Genomic DNA, 13,438 nt, shown 5'->3' with positions numbered 1-13,438 from the left:
TAGCCCCTCCATTGCTCACCCATTCAATTACCAGGAAAAAAAGCTCCCAACATGCTTTTGATGGTGGATGCCTTATCATGCCAGTCAAGCTGCACTACACAAGTGCTCCTAGTGACCAATATCTTCAAAGCTAGCATCAACAAGAAACCAGTAGACCCCTCTCCGTCATCCTCTTTTTCTGGTTTGCTTGGGCCTTTTATATTAAAATAAACAGAAGGCATCAAAAATGGCTAAGACTCACCATTGTTTTTTAATAAACAGTACAGCTGGGTATAAGAGGCACACAGACTAGTTCAGTTCTCTTGGGAACACAAAATGTGGCACAGAAGAGAAGAAGCCAAGGAGCTGGGAAAGCTAGAGGGAGCAGGGATGGTTTGGGCAGTAACACCCATACCTCACCCGTCACACAGCTGCCTACCTGTCACATGGAGCCAGAAGGTGTCCCACTTCCCTGATGCTGAAGGCTGATGTCCCATAACAGGTTTGCAAAGAGGACATGCCCATTCCCAAACCCTCCTGCCCTATACTGTGCCATCAAAGGCAGTGTCTCGCCCCAGCCCCAGATCCTCCATCCCGCACTGCTGGGTACAAGAATGGGGAGGACTTCACCTGACCCAGCTGATGGAGAGAGCCATGGGCCAGGATGCACAGCACCACACTGCAGGGCTGCAGAACATGGTACCAATAGGGAGGACAAGGAATGTGGGGATGTTCCCTCCTGTTTCACAACACCTGCTTGCCTCCCAAACACATCTGGAGGGCTTTTTGCTTGCTGGTAGCCCATAGCTGCCATCAGGCCTGGTGGCAGGGCACTAGAGAACCATCTCACAGGGCACCCCACCATCCCCTCTGTGGCATGGGCCTAGGAGACCTCATTTACATTGAGCAGGCAGCTTTCTCCTGCCCCAGAGTGGAGGACATCTGAGAATAAGATGAATGTGTCCTCAGAACAGGACCATCTCAGACCTCAACACTAGGCTCCTCCTGTCCTGAAGAAGAAGCAAAAAAACCCAGTGCTGCTTGTAACTGAATAATTGCTCTATGTCCTTGCTCTGGGGCTAGTGGTGGCTAGAAACATGGTTCTGCTTTTTCCATAGTGACTTCCCCATAAAGATGAACTCTTCCTCAAAGTGCTCAAGTTCAGCCCCGTCACAGAGCCCTCAGGTGCTGCTTCTCAGCAGTTTTCTGGGATTTCTTCTAGCAGATGCTATCTCCTCATTCCTGTGAGGGTGAGGAACTCTGCAGATGGGCACTGTGAGCAGCTGGGAAGTGCTCCAGATTCTGACAGCATCCAGAATGCTATGCTTCCTCTGGCCAAGAGCCAGAATTTCTGGAAGCTGTTGCTATGACACAATTGCTACCTTCATTTTTATTTTAAGACATCTTTTCCTTGGATTTACTTTATTTTCCTTAACACAAAGCAGTAAACAGACACTGCTACCGCTGCTGCTGCATTTCAGATAGCTCCAAGGGTAAACCAGCAGGCCAAATCAACACAAAGCCTTTCAACTGGCAGCCTAACCCTGCCAAAAGTAGTCTCACCTTGGGATTAATGTGACAACACTGCCTGAAGCATGCCTAGGAAACCTACTGGGCTGTGGCCAACCTGACACAGGGAAAAGCCAGGGATTCCATCCAGGTCAGAGGCAAGGCAGAAGCACCAGAATTAACCAACTGGTAGTGATGTATTGACAAAGGGAGAAGGGGAAAATTCTCTGCAAGGTTGGAGGACAGCCACATGATGTGACCAGCCTCACTCTCTTGCTGCCTTTTGGCCTGGATGGAGCCAAATCTGTCACTGCCACAGCTGAACCAGGTACAGCAGTGCAGGAGGACCGAGCAGTGTCAGACTTGGCAGGGAAAGCACAGCAAATAGGATTTGGGCAAATAAGCCCAAGAGGCCTATGCCAGCTCTCACCTACAGAGGATGGGTAGCAAGAGGAGGGAAGATGAGCAAGCTAAAACCCAGAGTAGGTGTGTGGGTGTTGGTGTTCCTGAAGGAACTTGGGGCAGGGTGGCATACCTGTGCTGTGGCACTGCCAGGCCTCGCTGCAGGGACATGCTCTGCCAGCCCTTAGCAAAGGCAGAGACACGCTCATGTTGAAGCAGGGTGGAACCACGTGAGAGCCCCACAGCACGTGTGAGTGGCAGAGGCAGCCATGGGCTGGTGCACACAGAAAGACAGAGGTGGGGAGAGGCAGCGAGTGTGGCACGAGACTCCCTGTGCTCAGGACACTGCATGGTCAGGGATAGGGATGGCTGGCAGGATCTAGTCCCCTTCTGGGAGGGTCTCCCAGCCACGTTGCATGGCTTTCACCACAGCATTGTAGAGTTTGCTCCAAGCTTCCTGCACTTCTGGGCTGAAGGCAGCACCAAGGCATTTCTCCAGCATGTACAGCAAGGACTCACCAACAGTCTGCAAACCGAAAAGAAGATGTCAAGCTCAGCACCAGAGGATGACATGCAATCTCTTGTCTCATTTCACCACCTTTTTTCACTTCTCCAATTGTAGAGCACCTGCTCCTCTTCCACCTACCAGGCCCCCGTCCCTGGCTCCTCAGAGGGGGCCCAGAACCAATTCATGTTATCCTCTTCCCTGCCCTATGTTGGCCCTCACCATGGATGAGCGGGGAGCGGAAGTCAGGGAGCAAGGGCTGACACTGACATGCACATACCAGGGAAGAGGTACACATCCAATTTCCGTGGCTCCCAGGTGCAGGTATCTGGCCCTGTCCCTTGGCATAGCAGTGGAGCAGCAGAGCTCAGCAATGCCCTGATGACAGGAGAGCGGATCAGACTCCACACTGGATGCTTAGCGCATGTCTCAGTGCCTCAGGCTTCTCCACAGGGCACTGCTCCTCACAGAGCTGTAAGCAGCCCCATACTGAACACAGGGCTGGTGGGGATCACTACCCCAAACAAAAGGGACCCTGTTCTGTCTGAAGAAAACAAAAGCTAGCCGTATCAGGAGTGAGTCATGTGTGGGTTAGAAAGCTTTTCTTCAACTCGCCCGTCCCCACTGCATTTCTGTCCATGCTTGGTAGGAGGAGAGGAGTAATCAAGGGTTTAATATGGAAGATGCTTGGGTGTTACTGGCATGGAGGAAGCAGGGGTTAAGGTGCAGCAACCACATCCCAGGCCAGACACAGGGAGGTGGATACTCCCTTTTCCAGGTGTGGTGAGGTTTGCCCAGAGAAACAGACGGCAAAGACTGAGCCTGAAGCCCTGTGGCACAGGAGAGACTGAGGACTGATTTAGGAGATTCTAACCCATGATTCTCTTCAAACAGTGGACATGCTTTGCTCTCATCTATCTTTTCTGCCTGGGCTTACTGGACAAGGGCAGAAAACACAGGGAGCTCAAAGGTTTCCCTCACTGGGGCAGTGTCACTACATTGGTATCAGCACCTTGGACAGGCTTCCCTGAGCCATCACTTTTCTCTCCAGACAGCTGAACCCAGAGGAAGGATGGGGACAGCTGAGGATTGCAGCCAGGGGTGAACAAACAGCCACAGTGAGACAGGAGAGAGCATCTCACCGAGAAAGACTCAACCTTCACACCAACTGCCTGGTGCTTCTTGCCAAGGTTGCAGAGATATTCCTCCAGGCAGGCTAAGTTCTCCAGGTGGCTCACAGCAGCATCAATCACCAGCATCACCTAGTGCAGGAGCAGGAAGGCAGAATGGCATTAACAGAAAGGTTCAGGTTCCCTCCCAGAGGAAACAAAGTGCCTGACCCTTTACTTCACCCTCTGAGCTTTCCTTTGCTCTACTGTGATCCATGTGTCACATCAGTGAGGCTGGCAGCAGCACACACCACATCCTTCCATGGGACACTACGAAAGCTGCACAGCAAGCAGCACTGCTGACCACCCTGTCCCAGAGCCCTACAGCAGAGCAATTGCAGGTTAAGACCTAAAGCTGATGCAGTCATTACAACTTCTTGGACCCCAGAAAAACTGCATAGGAATCCTAGAAGTTGCCAGAGCTAGAGTTTCCAATTAGAAGTTGCCAAAACAATGCAATTGTGAATACGGCCACTCCAATTCTAAGATCAACCAAGGTACTTTGAAGAGATGGGATGGAGAGTTTGGCCAGGTCTCATGACCTGGTCTGGTAAAACATATACTACAGCCTCCCAGGAGCATTAAGAGTCAAATGGAAATAGGACAGAAAAGATTTAAAGAAGGATGAAGGGAACAGACACAACAAATTAGAAGAAGAGATTAAAGCCAGGGCATGATTTCTTGGCAATGCCAAGAGGTGACAGAATTGTGCTCTGCAATTTCAACAAGCAATTTATCTCCAACAAGAGCAAAGAACTATTTCAGCTCAAGGCAATAATCTTAACTTTGCCAATAACGAGAGGCTGGAAAATAACAAAAAGCTTGCAGCTATCAGAGGAGCTCAGTCTTGGAACAGCCTCTTAACAAGGAATAAAGACAGGAAAGCAAAGCACCAAACTGCTTTAAAGATGGAGCCAGGCAGTTTATGAAGGCATCTGCAAGCCAAGGCAGATGCCACATTGTCCCAATGTGGCTTCTCTTCAGGGTTCAATAAAGGGTTTCTGCTGCACCAAGTGTATTGGGTATGGATGAGCCTCTCCTCAGCATAGCTCCTTTCTGTGTTTGGAGGGAGGGGAATGTCTACTGCAGCACACCCTCAGAGGCTCTGAGAGGTCTCTGTGGGCCTTCTGGCTCTGCAGCTGCACCAACAACCTCTCCACAGCAGTGGGTCCAGGGTAGCCCAGCTACCTGTGCCACCTCCTGGTCAGCGTGTGGCCAAGCAGAGAGCAGTCCTCATCTGGACACAGGTGAGCTCCCTGAGCTACCTCCACAGTAGCAGAAGGATTCTTTCAGCTTTCACAGGAAGCAATCCACTCTCAGATGAGGGCATGGAAATCAGCATGGTGCCTCTTAGCCACTGCATGCTCATTCTCTGCCCACCATTGTAGGACATTTTGTCCTGGCCTTCTGCTAGCATGAGTAACACCCTGCAGTTACCATCTCAGGAGGACACTTCCCATGCATTCCCTGGTCAGCCACACCACAGTTCCAAATCATTGCCTAAGAGTTTCTTCTTCTATGGAAGCTGTGCTCCAGCCATGCCACAGCCCCTCTCTCACCTTCCTGATGTGATCCAGGAACTCAGGGGCAGAGAGGCACTCCTGAGGGCTGGCAAACTGCTTGCAGTTGTATTGGAAAAGGGGCAGCAAGTCAGGATCCAAGTCAAACAGCCTGCAACAGCAAGAAAGAACACCCCATCTTCTCACTTTTTCAGCTTTATTTGAAGTCCCACTCACCCCACCAGCAGCACACCTATGGCCCACTTCTGCCTCCCTTCCCACCTACTGGTCCCTCCCCATCTGTAAAAGATACAAAAGTTCTGAAAAGTTTTAGTTTGGGGCAATCCAGATTACCTATAGACAAAAAAAATTCTGCTTCCCTAGCCCATAACCCCAGCACTTGTATACATATTTATGGCACCTGAGAACTAGTCCCAACACTCAGGAGTTCTTCCCAGCCTGGCCCTTCTCCTCCAAGTCTTGGCTGTTGTTTCAACTATTCCCATTCCTATTCCCACTCCCACTTTTGGATCCCCTTGGACCCAAAAATTCCCAAATCAGGGAAGGCCTCCAAGCTCCAGCAGCCATCTGTACCAAGGGGGATATGTAGGAACTCAGCTGTTGCCCCACTCCGCAACACCATCATCATCACATTTTCTCTCCCCCTGCCCCCTGCCCCACTCTCCCTTGTCAGTGTATGTCAGGCACAAATGGGACTGAAGAAGAAGCCACCCAGATAGATATAACAGGCCACCAGTAATTCAGGCAAGACAGTCTCTCTTCTCCTCATCCTGCACATTAAACTACTGCACCCTTCTCCCCCACATCGTGGTCGCTGGTCTAGTCCTGCTCTGGGAGATTTGGATCCCTCTCACTCCAGAAGCTGCTCATCAACTCTCCAATTGTCCTTTTTAAACGACTTTTCACTGATTTTTCCTTTCTTCGCTTCACATAATTGATACATTAATCTGCTGAGGAGAGGCAAGAAGCTGGCTATCAGCCACTCCACCCGGCACACCATTTCCTCTGCCCTGCGACTGAATCCCTCCCTGTGGGCCAGGTCTGCGCCTGGGGCTGCACAGCACTTCCCTGATCATGGAATGTTCGGGCAACCCCTTCCACACACTCCGCAGAGCCAAGCGGACAGGCAGCCCTTCGAAGAGCAGAAGTCTCGGTGACAAGGCAGGGGATCAGTGGGCAGAAACGCACAGAACCTGCCCGCCGCTTCTCTCACTCTCCGTCTCCGCGTGGCAAAGTTGTCACTCGCGAAGGATGGGAAGGGCAGGGCAGCAGCGCGGAGCGGAGCCCAGCCCTGCCCCACGCCGCTGCCCCACGCACCTGCGGCTTGGCGGCGGAGAGGCTTCGGCTCCCGGCGGACCGTCAGCCACGGCAGGGAGGCCAGCGGAGGGGAGCCGGCCAGGAGCCATCGCCAAGCGCAGGGAAGCGTTTCTCTCCAAAAAGCGGAGCCCGTCCATCCCTCCCGCGGGTCGGTGCGGGCGGACAGGCGGCCGGGACCGGGGTGCCGGTGGCCGCATCGCGCCGCTCACCTGGTGAAGAGGACGAGGCCGTGCTGCACGGGGCTGCCGCTCAGCCGCTGCCAGCTCTCCCGGATCAGCGCTCGCTGCCCGCCCGACAGCGGCATCCCGCTCTCCATGGCGGGGGCCCTGCCCCGCGGCGCGGCGTTGGAACCGCGGCTCCGCGGGCGGAGGGGCCGGCGAGCTGCGGCCGCCCGCCCCTCGCTCGGCCGGGGGAGCTCCGGCGCGGCCCCCGCGCCCCCCGGGGTCCCGCCCAGCGCCCCCGGCACGGCCGCACCGCGCTCCGCCCGCCCGCACCGCCGAGCCCGCGGCTGCTCCGCTCCACCCGCGCCTGCCTCGGCCGCGAAGATCCAACCGAGGATTTCCCACTCGGGAGAAGGAAGGAAGGAGGGATGGAAGGAAGAAAAAAGAAAATCGAAATGCCCAAACTTCCCTATCCCGGGCCCGCGGGGCAGAGCAGAAAGTTCACGGTTGACATTTCCTGTCGTCCTGATTTTACAAGTGAAGCAGCAGGGCAGAGCCGTGCCAGCGAGGAGACCACCGGGACCTGGCCACCTTCGCTCACCGTCAGCACAGCTCGCTCTGAGTGTAACTTTGCTCGGGAGGACCTCAGCACTGCTTCACAGCACTCTTGCTCTTGGCCTCTTCCACTGAGATAGCAGCCACCTGCTATCTCCACAGGCAGATGTGGTCTAGACACTGCAAGGTACATGTCTAATTTGAGGCTAATTATGCCAGCTGAAGCAGGCAAAGTCGTTAATAACAGATGAGAAGACATGACATCTTTGTCAGATGTGTTCAGGATGCACAGATTCTCTTTGCTGTTCAGACACTGCTTAATTTGGCCCCAGGATTTACACAGCACAGAGGAAACAAAGCAAGAAAAGGCAAATGAGGTCTCCAGCAGCACAAGGGAAGTCAGGAAAGTTAAGGTTTTCAGAATGATGAGAGCAATACAAAAGTGCAACTATTACCGAAATCATCACAGTCTGCACCAAAATAATAATTGTGCTGATCTTATTACAAGTTCTGCTTCAGTACATCAGACTTATTTCTGGTAATCGGGAGAGAAGACAGAAGCCTCCATCCCAGGGGCACATTGACTCAGTGTAGGCAGAAAGAAGGCCCTTCTTGTGGGAGAATTGAAAACGTTCCCTGGGAGGAGACAAGTTCAAAGGCTCAGTGTTGTGTTCTCAGCCCCAGCTTGTCTCCCAGGGGCCTTTCTCCTATACAGCTGGAGTGACAGCATTGACTGCAGTGACAGCAGGAAGCCACCCAAGATGGCTCTGCAAGTGCCAGGATAAATTACCTGTTTTCCCAGGATTTTGAGACCTTGCATTCTCAGTGCAGACCAGACAAGATGCCACATAGGAAAAGCTCCACATGCTTTAAAGGAAGCTGAAGAATCCTGTCCTAAAGGTGGGCACTTGAAGGAAGAGTCCAGCAAACAAACAAGCAAACAAACAAAAAATTTGAACTGTCAAATGGACTAAGGAGTCAGATAAAACAGCATCTTAACTGTGTGGTTTCAAAGGGCATATTCGCACCGGGGGTAATGATAAGTCACTGCCATAGTAACCGCTAAAGCAGCAAGGAGCTTGAAAGGGCAGCTGGGAGAACAGTGGGAAATACAGGGTTAATCCGAGCAGGGCGGAGAAGACCAGCCCGGCAGCGCCAACGCAAACATTAACCTTTAGCTCTCTTGCGGCTGATCCAGCGAACCAGCAACGAGCATAAAGTGTCATCCTTTGTCATCTGTGCAAGGTGCTCTGACATTTCAGCCCATTGTCACAACCACGCAGACATGGATCTTCACCAGAGCCTGGCTGGGCAGTTCAGCTGGCCCTGCTAACAATAAAGGGTAGAACAGATAGGCAGTGGTGTGCTGCCAGGGAAAGGAGCACGGAGAGTCATCCCAGGCCACAGGATACTGAGGAGCAGAGCTGAAGTACATGTGCAGTCAAAGCAGCAACCAAGTCTGATTATTTGCCTAACAATATTTTGAATACATTCAGAGCTGGCTGATAGTGAAGGAAGAGAAATTCCACAAAAGCAAGCTGTAGTTAAGAGTAATCAGTTCCTGAAGATTTGTTGGAACATGGGACACCTTTACTCCCATCTTCATAGAGCACCATATCAGCTACCCCAGCCATGGCAACGGCAAAGTACAGGTTCAGCCATTGTTCCTGATAGAAAGGGCATCTCAGACATTAGCAGTGAAGCTGTGATGGCAAAAGAAAACAGTGGCTCTTGTCCAAAATGTTCCCCCTGGACCTCACCTCTGTGCTGCAGGTGGCAGCTGAACACTCACAGACAAGGCACAAGTGTCAGAACAGAGCAGATACAAGGGCAGCAATGAGAGTGCTGAGCCTGATAACCTTCCTTCCATGGAAAATAGGAGTGGCTCAGCTGATGAAAGGAGCAATGGTCTAGCTATATCCCCACCCACCTGTTGGTACCCAAATCCTACATGTGTATGACACACAGCAGAGTCCAAGAACTCTTCCCTGCCCCCAACAGCTCCTTCTGGGCAGGATACATTCAGGAGCAGTTTCCCCATCTTTCCTGACAGTCTTAACAGTGAATCCATCCCTTTGCTGCCTTCTGGCACTGATACATTTCTATGCTCTTAAGAAACCCCGCATTTTTGCCCCTGTGACAGCACAGGTCTTCCAGCACAGGAAGGAGTGGAAGAGGGACTTGAAATGGGAGACAAGGAGAGCTCAGGGATAAGAAACATTCAAACAAGCATTCAAATTATTTAGAAGACTGGGGGTTTGGGAGAGACAGTGCTCTTGCCTGTGTGCAAAGCAGTTTGTCCCTGACAGTTATGTGGCTGTCAGAGTTCCTCTTGCTGTCACAGCACTGAGGTGCTGAGAGCAGGTGTCGAGTCCAGAGAGGATTTAAAGTACAAGGAAGCAAACAAGAAAACCTCTCTTCTTGATCCAAATATTTCACGAGCCTTCAAGAATGAGAATCTCAGCAAGAGGTTGAGCACTGCAAATGTTTCTGTGGTCTGAGGGTTTCCTGTGATGGTTCCCAGCTCCCTTGGCTCCATGTACCTAACCTGGCCGTTCAGCTTTTTCCTGGCTGCTCTTTGATTTCTGCAAGATCGTCCCTGGAGCTCTCATGGGCGAATAGCAACCTGGTCAGGAGCACAGACTGCTCCAAAATCATCTCTAGACCACTAGAAGAAAGGGGAGGGAGGTTTTTGGAGAAATTCACTGACATGTAAAGAAGATGATAATGTTCTTTTGTACTTTGGGAGAACATAAATTTATAATGTTTTTAGTTTACCCTGGGTTTCATTTTAAGTTCATTCACTTTAAGTTACAGTACCAACATTCTTAACTTCCCTTGCCAAGCATTGACTTTACTTGTTCAGTGCCTCAGTTTACCCACGTGGAAATAAAGTTGCCCAATCTCATAAAACAGTGTGAGAGAACTAGGAGTAAGCTCACAAATGCTGGCCCCCAGCCCAGCACTCAGGGCTCACAGCACCTGGAGAACAACCCTCCCTGTCCAGGGAGGCCCTATCTGCCTGGCCCAGGGATGACTGTTTTGCGAGTCAGTGCTGCTGTGGCACTGTCAGTTTTCACCCCAGCTGCTGCACTAACAAACTCATATCTCCCTTTGAGCTCCTGCTCATTTCCAATTCTATATCTGTGAGATTTCATGAATAATGACACTCTGATCTATCTGCCTCAGGCTCCCTGCTCACTTAGGATACAGACTCCTAGCTAATCCCCTTTGTTTCCTCTTGTCCCCAGTCTCAAAACCACAGATTATGACAGGTTCTCTTTTTCCCAGACTCCCATCCCTCCCATCCCATCCTCAGGTGGGTGCAGAAATCATGCAATGTTCCCAAAATTCTTCTCAAGCTATCCCCTCAGGCCATGGTGCGGCACAGCTCAGTAGCAAAGCAAGTCACGAAATACAGTTGCATAACAAAAATCAAAAGTGATGCAGGAGGTAATAATCTTGTCCATAAAATGATTAAGATGAGCTGCAGAGCTTGCTTGCTGTCACCATGACTGTGGAGAGAGCAGGGCAGCACTACCACCCTCAGTGATGGGAATCTGGGTGAAGGGGAGAGGGATAGGCAGAGGGAGGATTCAACAGTAGAATAAAATGAAACCTTCTTTTGAATTCATTTTGCTAGACATACCCAGGTTTGTCTTGAATACCCTGTGGCCAGCTAGGAAGTATTTGTATAGGCTTGTGAAAACAGTCCTAGGATGACCAGACATGAAGTGGTGAGAAAAGTCAAAGGGTATCACACCAAGCTGTAGGACCAGGTCTGGCACTTGCAGGTGCTCAGACCTTACCCCAGATGTTATTCACCTTGGGCTCCCTAGCACAATGATAACCCAACACCAGCAGGCTGACCATGCAAGAAGAAACCTCTGCCTTTTGTAAGCCACTCTATTAAAGTGACTTCAAAGAGCTCAAGACCATGTCAGTGTTGACACACAAGCTGAATTTGGACATAAGGCACAGTTATGAAGGTGTGTGCAAAGCTGGTGGGATGCAAGCAAAAAGCTCTCCAGCTACACCTGGCAACTTGGCAAGCATTGTGTTAGGACAGTTACCTGGCTTCTGTCCTACCTAGGGATGATGCACATGGTCTTGGATCTTCCTCCAATTGTCCTTATGCTTCTGGACTGGCTCATCCTTCAGTTGCTGAAACATCATGGAAAAAGCTTGTAAAAGAATGCTTTCTTCATTGTGGAGTCTCCCCTGTAGTTTCCCCCCTGGACTTCTTGTTTCAGTAGCACTGCTGTCCTCTCAGGTGGTCATTGATCGTCTTCTCTCTGATCTCACCTCTCTTTGTTCTCTCCCTCCTTGCAATTTAAATTGACACTATTGATTAGGCCATCTCTTACAAACATTTGACCTACAGCAATTGTCTCCAGGAATAGCATTTTTTATATGATCTATTAAAACAAAGATTTTGTATTTTACTGCACCCATTCCTTCATGTCAGGCTGTGCCAGCATTCCCACATTTCAGCTTTGCACTCAGCCATCTGGTCTCATAGCAAACCCCATGTATTATTACTTCTTTATGTGGGACAGTTCTGGTTTGAGACCCTCTCCTCCTCACCTAAGCCATTACAGCTTTGGGGTTCTGTCAAAAATAATTCTCCTGTTCAGTGAGGAATTTTTCACCTGCAAACTGCTCTGCTAGGTTCACCACTAAACCGTATCTCCAAGTGTCACATCTATGTGTTTTTTAACACTTTAAGGTATGGTAATTCCACCACTTCTGGGTAGGCTGTTCCAATGCCTGGCCACCCTCTGAGTGAACAAATTTTTCCTCATATTCAATATAAACCTGTCTTGATACAACTTGAGGCCAATACCTCTCATCCTGTCACTTGTTACTTGAGAGAAGGGAATGATCCCCACCTTGCTACAGCCTCCTTTCAGGTGTCTGTAGAGAGACATAAAGCCCCACATGAGCTTCTTCTTCTCCAGGCTAAACATCCCCAGCTCTGTCAGCTGCTTCTCATCAGAGTCATGCTCCAGATCCTTTAACAGCTCTGTTGCCTTTCTCTGGACATACTCCAGTACCTCAATGTCTTTCTTGAAGTGAGGGATCCCAAAAATGAACAGAGGGTTTGAGATGTGAGTGCTGAGAAGGGAACAATCATTGCCTTGGTCATGCCTGGCCACGCTGTTTCTGATGCACATCAAGAATGTGCCATATTAATGCATGTTCACATTCTCGTCGTAACGAATTCTTCCAACTTCTCAGCTGCTTTTATTCTCCACCTTGTAACAGAATTATTGTCCCCAAAGCACTGCAAGGCACCAGCACAGTGCAAGGGTGTGACTCAGCTGATCTAGCACACATGCTTTAATAAGGACACATAATCTAAACTGCCATTCTGGTCAATGGAGAAACCCAGCTACTTCAGAACCACTTCATCCTAAAATACAGGGTGAAAAAAATAGGTCAGGTGAAGGAAGCCTTAAGACTACCTTTTGTCAGCAGCCATGACAAGATTACAGGCTTTGGGTGCAATATGGAGATAAAGCAATGACTGCAAGAAGGATAAAAATGGAAAAGCAATTTACAACAGTTATAATCCTTGTCAGACTTACACCCATTCTATAAATCACAAACTTTCTACTTCCAGAACATGGGCCAGAGTTGCAGTTAATGGTGGTGTATCAGAAAACAACTCCAAAGTGTGCAACCACAATCCTTGGATGTAAACCAGGCAGCAGTGGTAGGTGTAGTGAAGATGAAATCCCTATAATTTCAGCATATGGACCTAGGGAGACTGATGTTGGAAGACATGGTACAGATTGGGAAACCTTATGGGTAAACCAAAGAAAATGAAAAGGAGGTCATGGCAGATTGAGGGCCAAAGGAAGCAACTTGTATTGTAAGGTTCCATTTAGTTAGAAAATAGAAGATTAAGAAGCAGCTTGAAGACAGAGCACAAAATCTATATTAAAACATCAGGTTGTAAAAAAGCCTCATTCTTGTTGAGGAACAGATAACAGGTTGATGGCTAGAATCTAAAAGCCTGCAAATCTGGCAGGTTCAAATCAAATGCAAGTTGGAATCAGTCATAAGTGTTCACCCATGTGAAGTCACTTACCTGCAGAAAAAAGTCATTCTTCCTCTAGAGGGCAGTGACAAGTAAAGTTTTACTTCAGATATTATCAGCATTTTACAATGCTTCCCTTCTTTTGTCATCTCCCTACATTCTAGCACAGCTTCTGTATCAGCAGTCCTTCCTTCCAGAACAATAGCCCTGATCAGGCAATATCCAAAGACCAACTTGCACGCTGTGAAGAAATACAAGAAGTCAATAGGCTTTTC

The 13,438-nt window shown here is 49.8% G+C and overlaps 2 protein-coding genes across 3 annotated transcripts in view; both read right to left on the bottom strand.

The window, feature by feature from the left end:
* Positions 1-231: 231 nt before the first annotated feature.
* On the bottom strand, positions 232-6,763 carry NGB (neuroglobin). Its single transcript, XM_033061775.2, has 4 exons — positions 6,611-6,763; positions 5,124-5,235; positions 3,538-3,657; positions 232-2,416 (listed from the first exon to the last, which is right to left on the bottom strand). The coding sequence occupies exons 1-4, from the start codon at positions 6,715-6,717 to the stop codon at positions 2,270-2,272; spliced, it is 486 nt and encodes a 161-aa protein (XP_032917666.1). The 5' UTR covers positions 6,718-6,763; the 3' UTR covers positions 232-2,269.
* A 4,188-nt stretch (positions 6,764-10,951) lies between these two features.
* The window catches only part of POMT2 (protein O-mannosyltransferase 2), a 31,657-nt gene continuing 29,170 nt past the window's right edge, over positions 10,952-13,438 (bottom strand). Inside the window, exons 22-24 of one of the 2 annotated variants that reach the window (XR_004418201.2) lie at positions 13,215-13,404; positions 12,010-12,533; positions 10,952-11,281 (exon numbers count right to left, since the gene is read on the bottom strand). The gene's annotated coding sequence lies outside the window, so the exon portion shown is untranslated. The remainder of the gene's footprint in view (positions 11,282-12,009; positions 12,534-13,214; positions 13,405-13,438) is intronic. The other variant, XR_004418202.2, reaches the window with a different exon arrangement.

The sequence above is a fragment of the Catharus ustulatus genome, chromosome 6 (assembly GCF_009819885.2).
Source record: "Catharus ustulatus isolate bCatUst1 chromosome 6, bCatUst1.pri.v2, whole genome shotgun sequence".
NCBI classification, from domain to species: domain Eukaryota; kingdom Metazoa; phylum Chordata; class Aves; order Passeriformes; family Turdidae; genus Catharus; species Catharus ustulatus.
The sequence above is the reverse complement of the archived record's forward strand: the minus strand, read 5'-3'. Positions and strand labels throughout refer to the sequence as shown.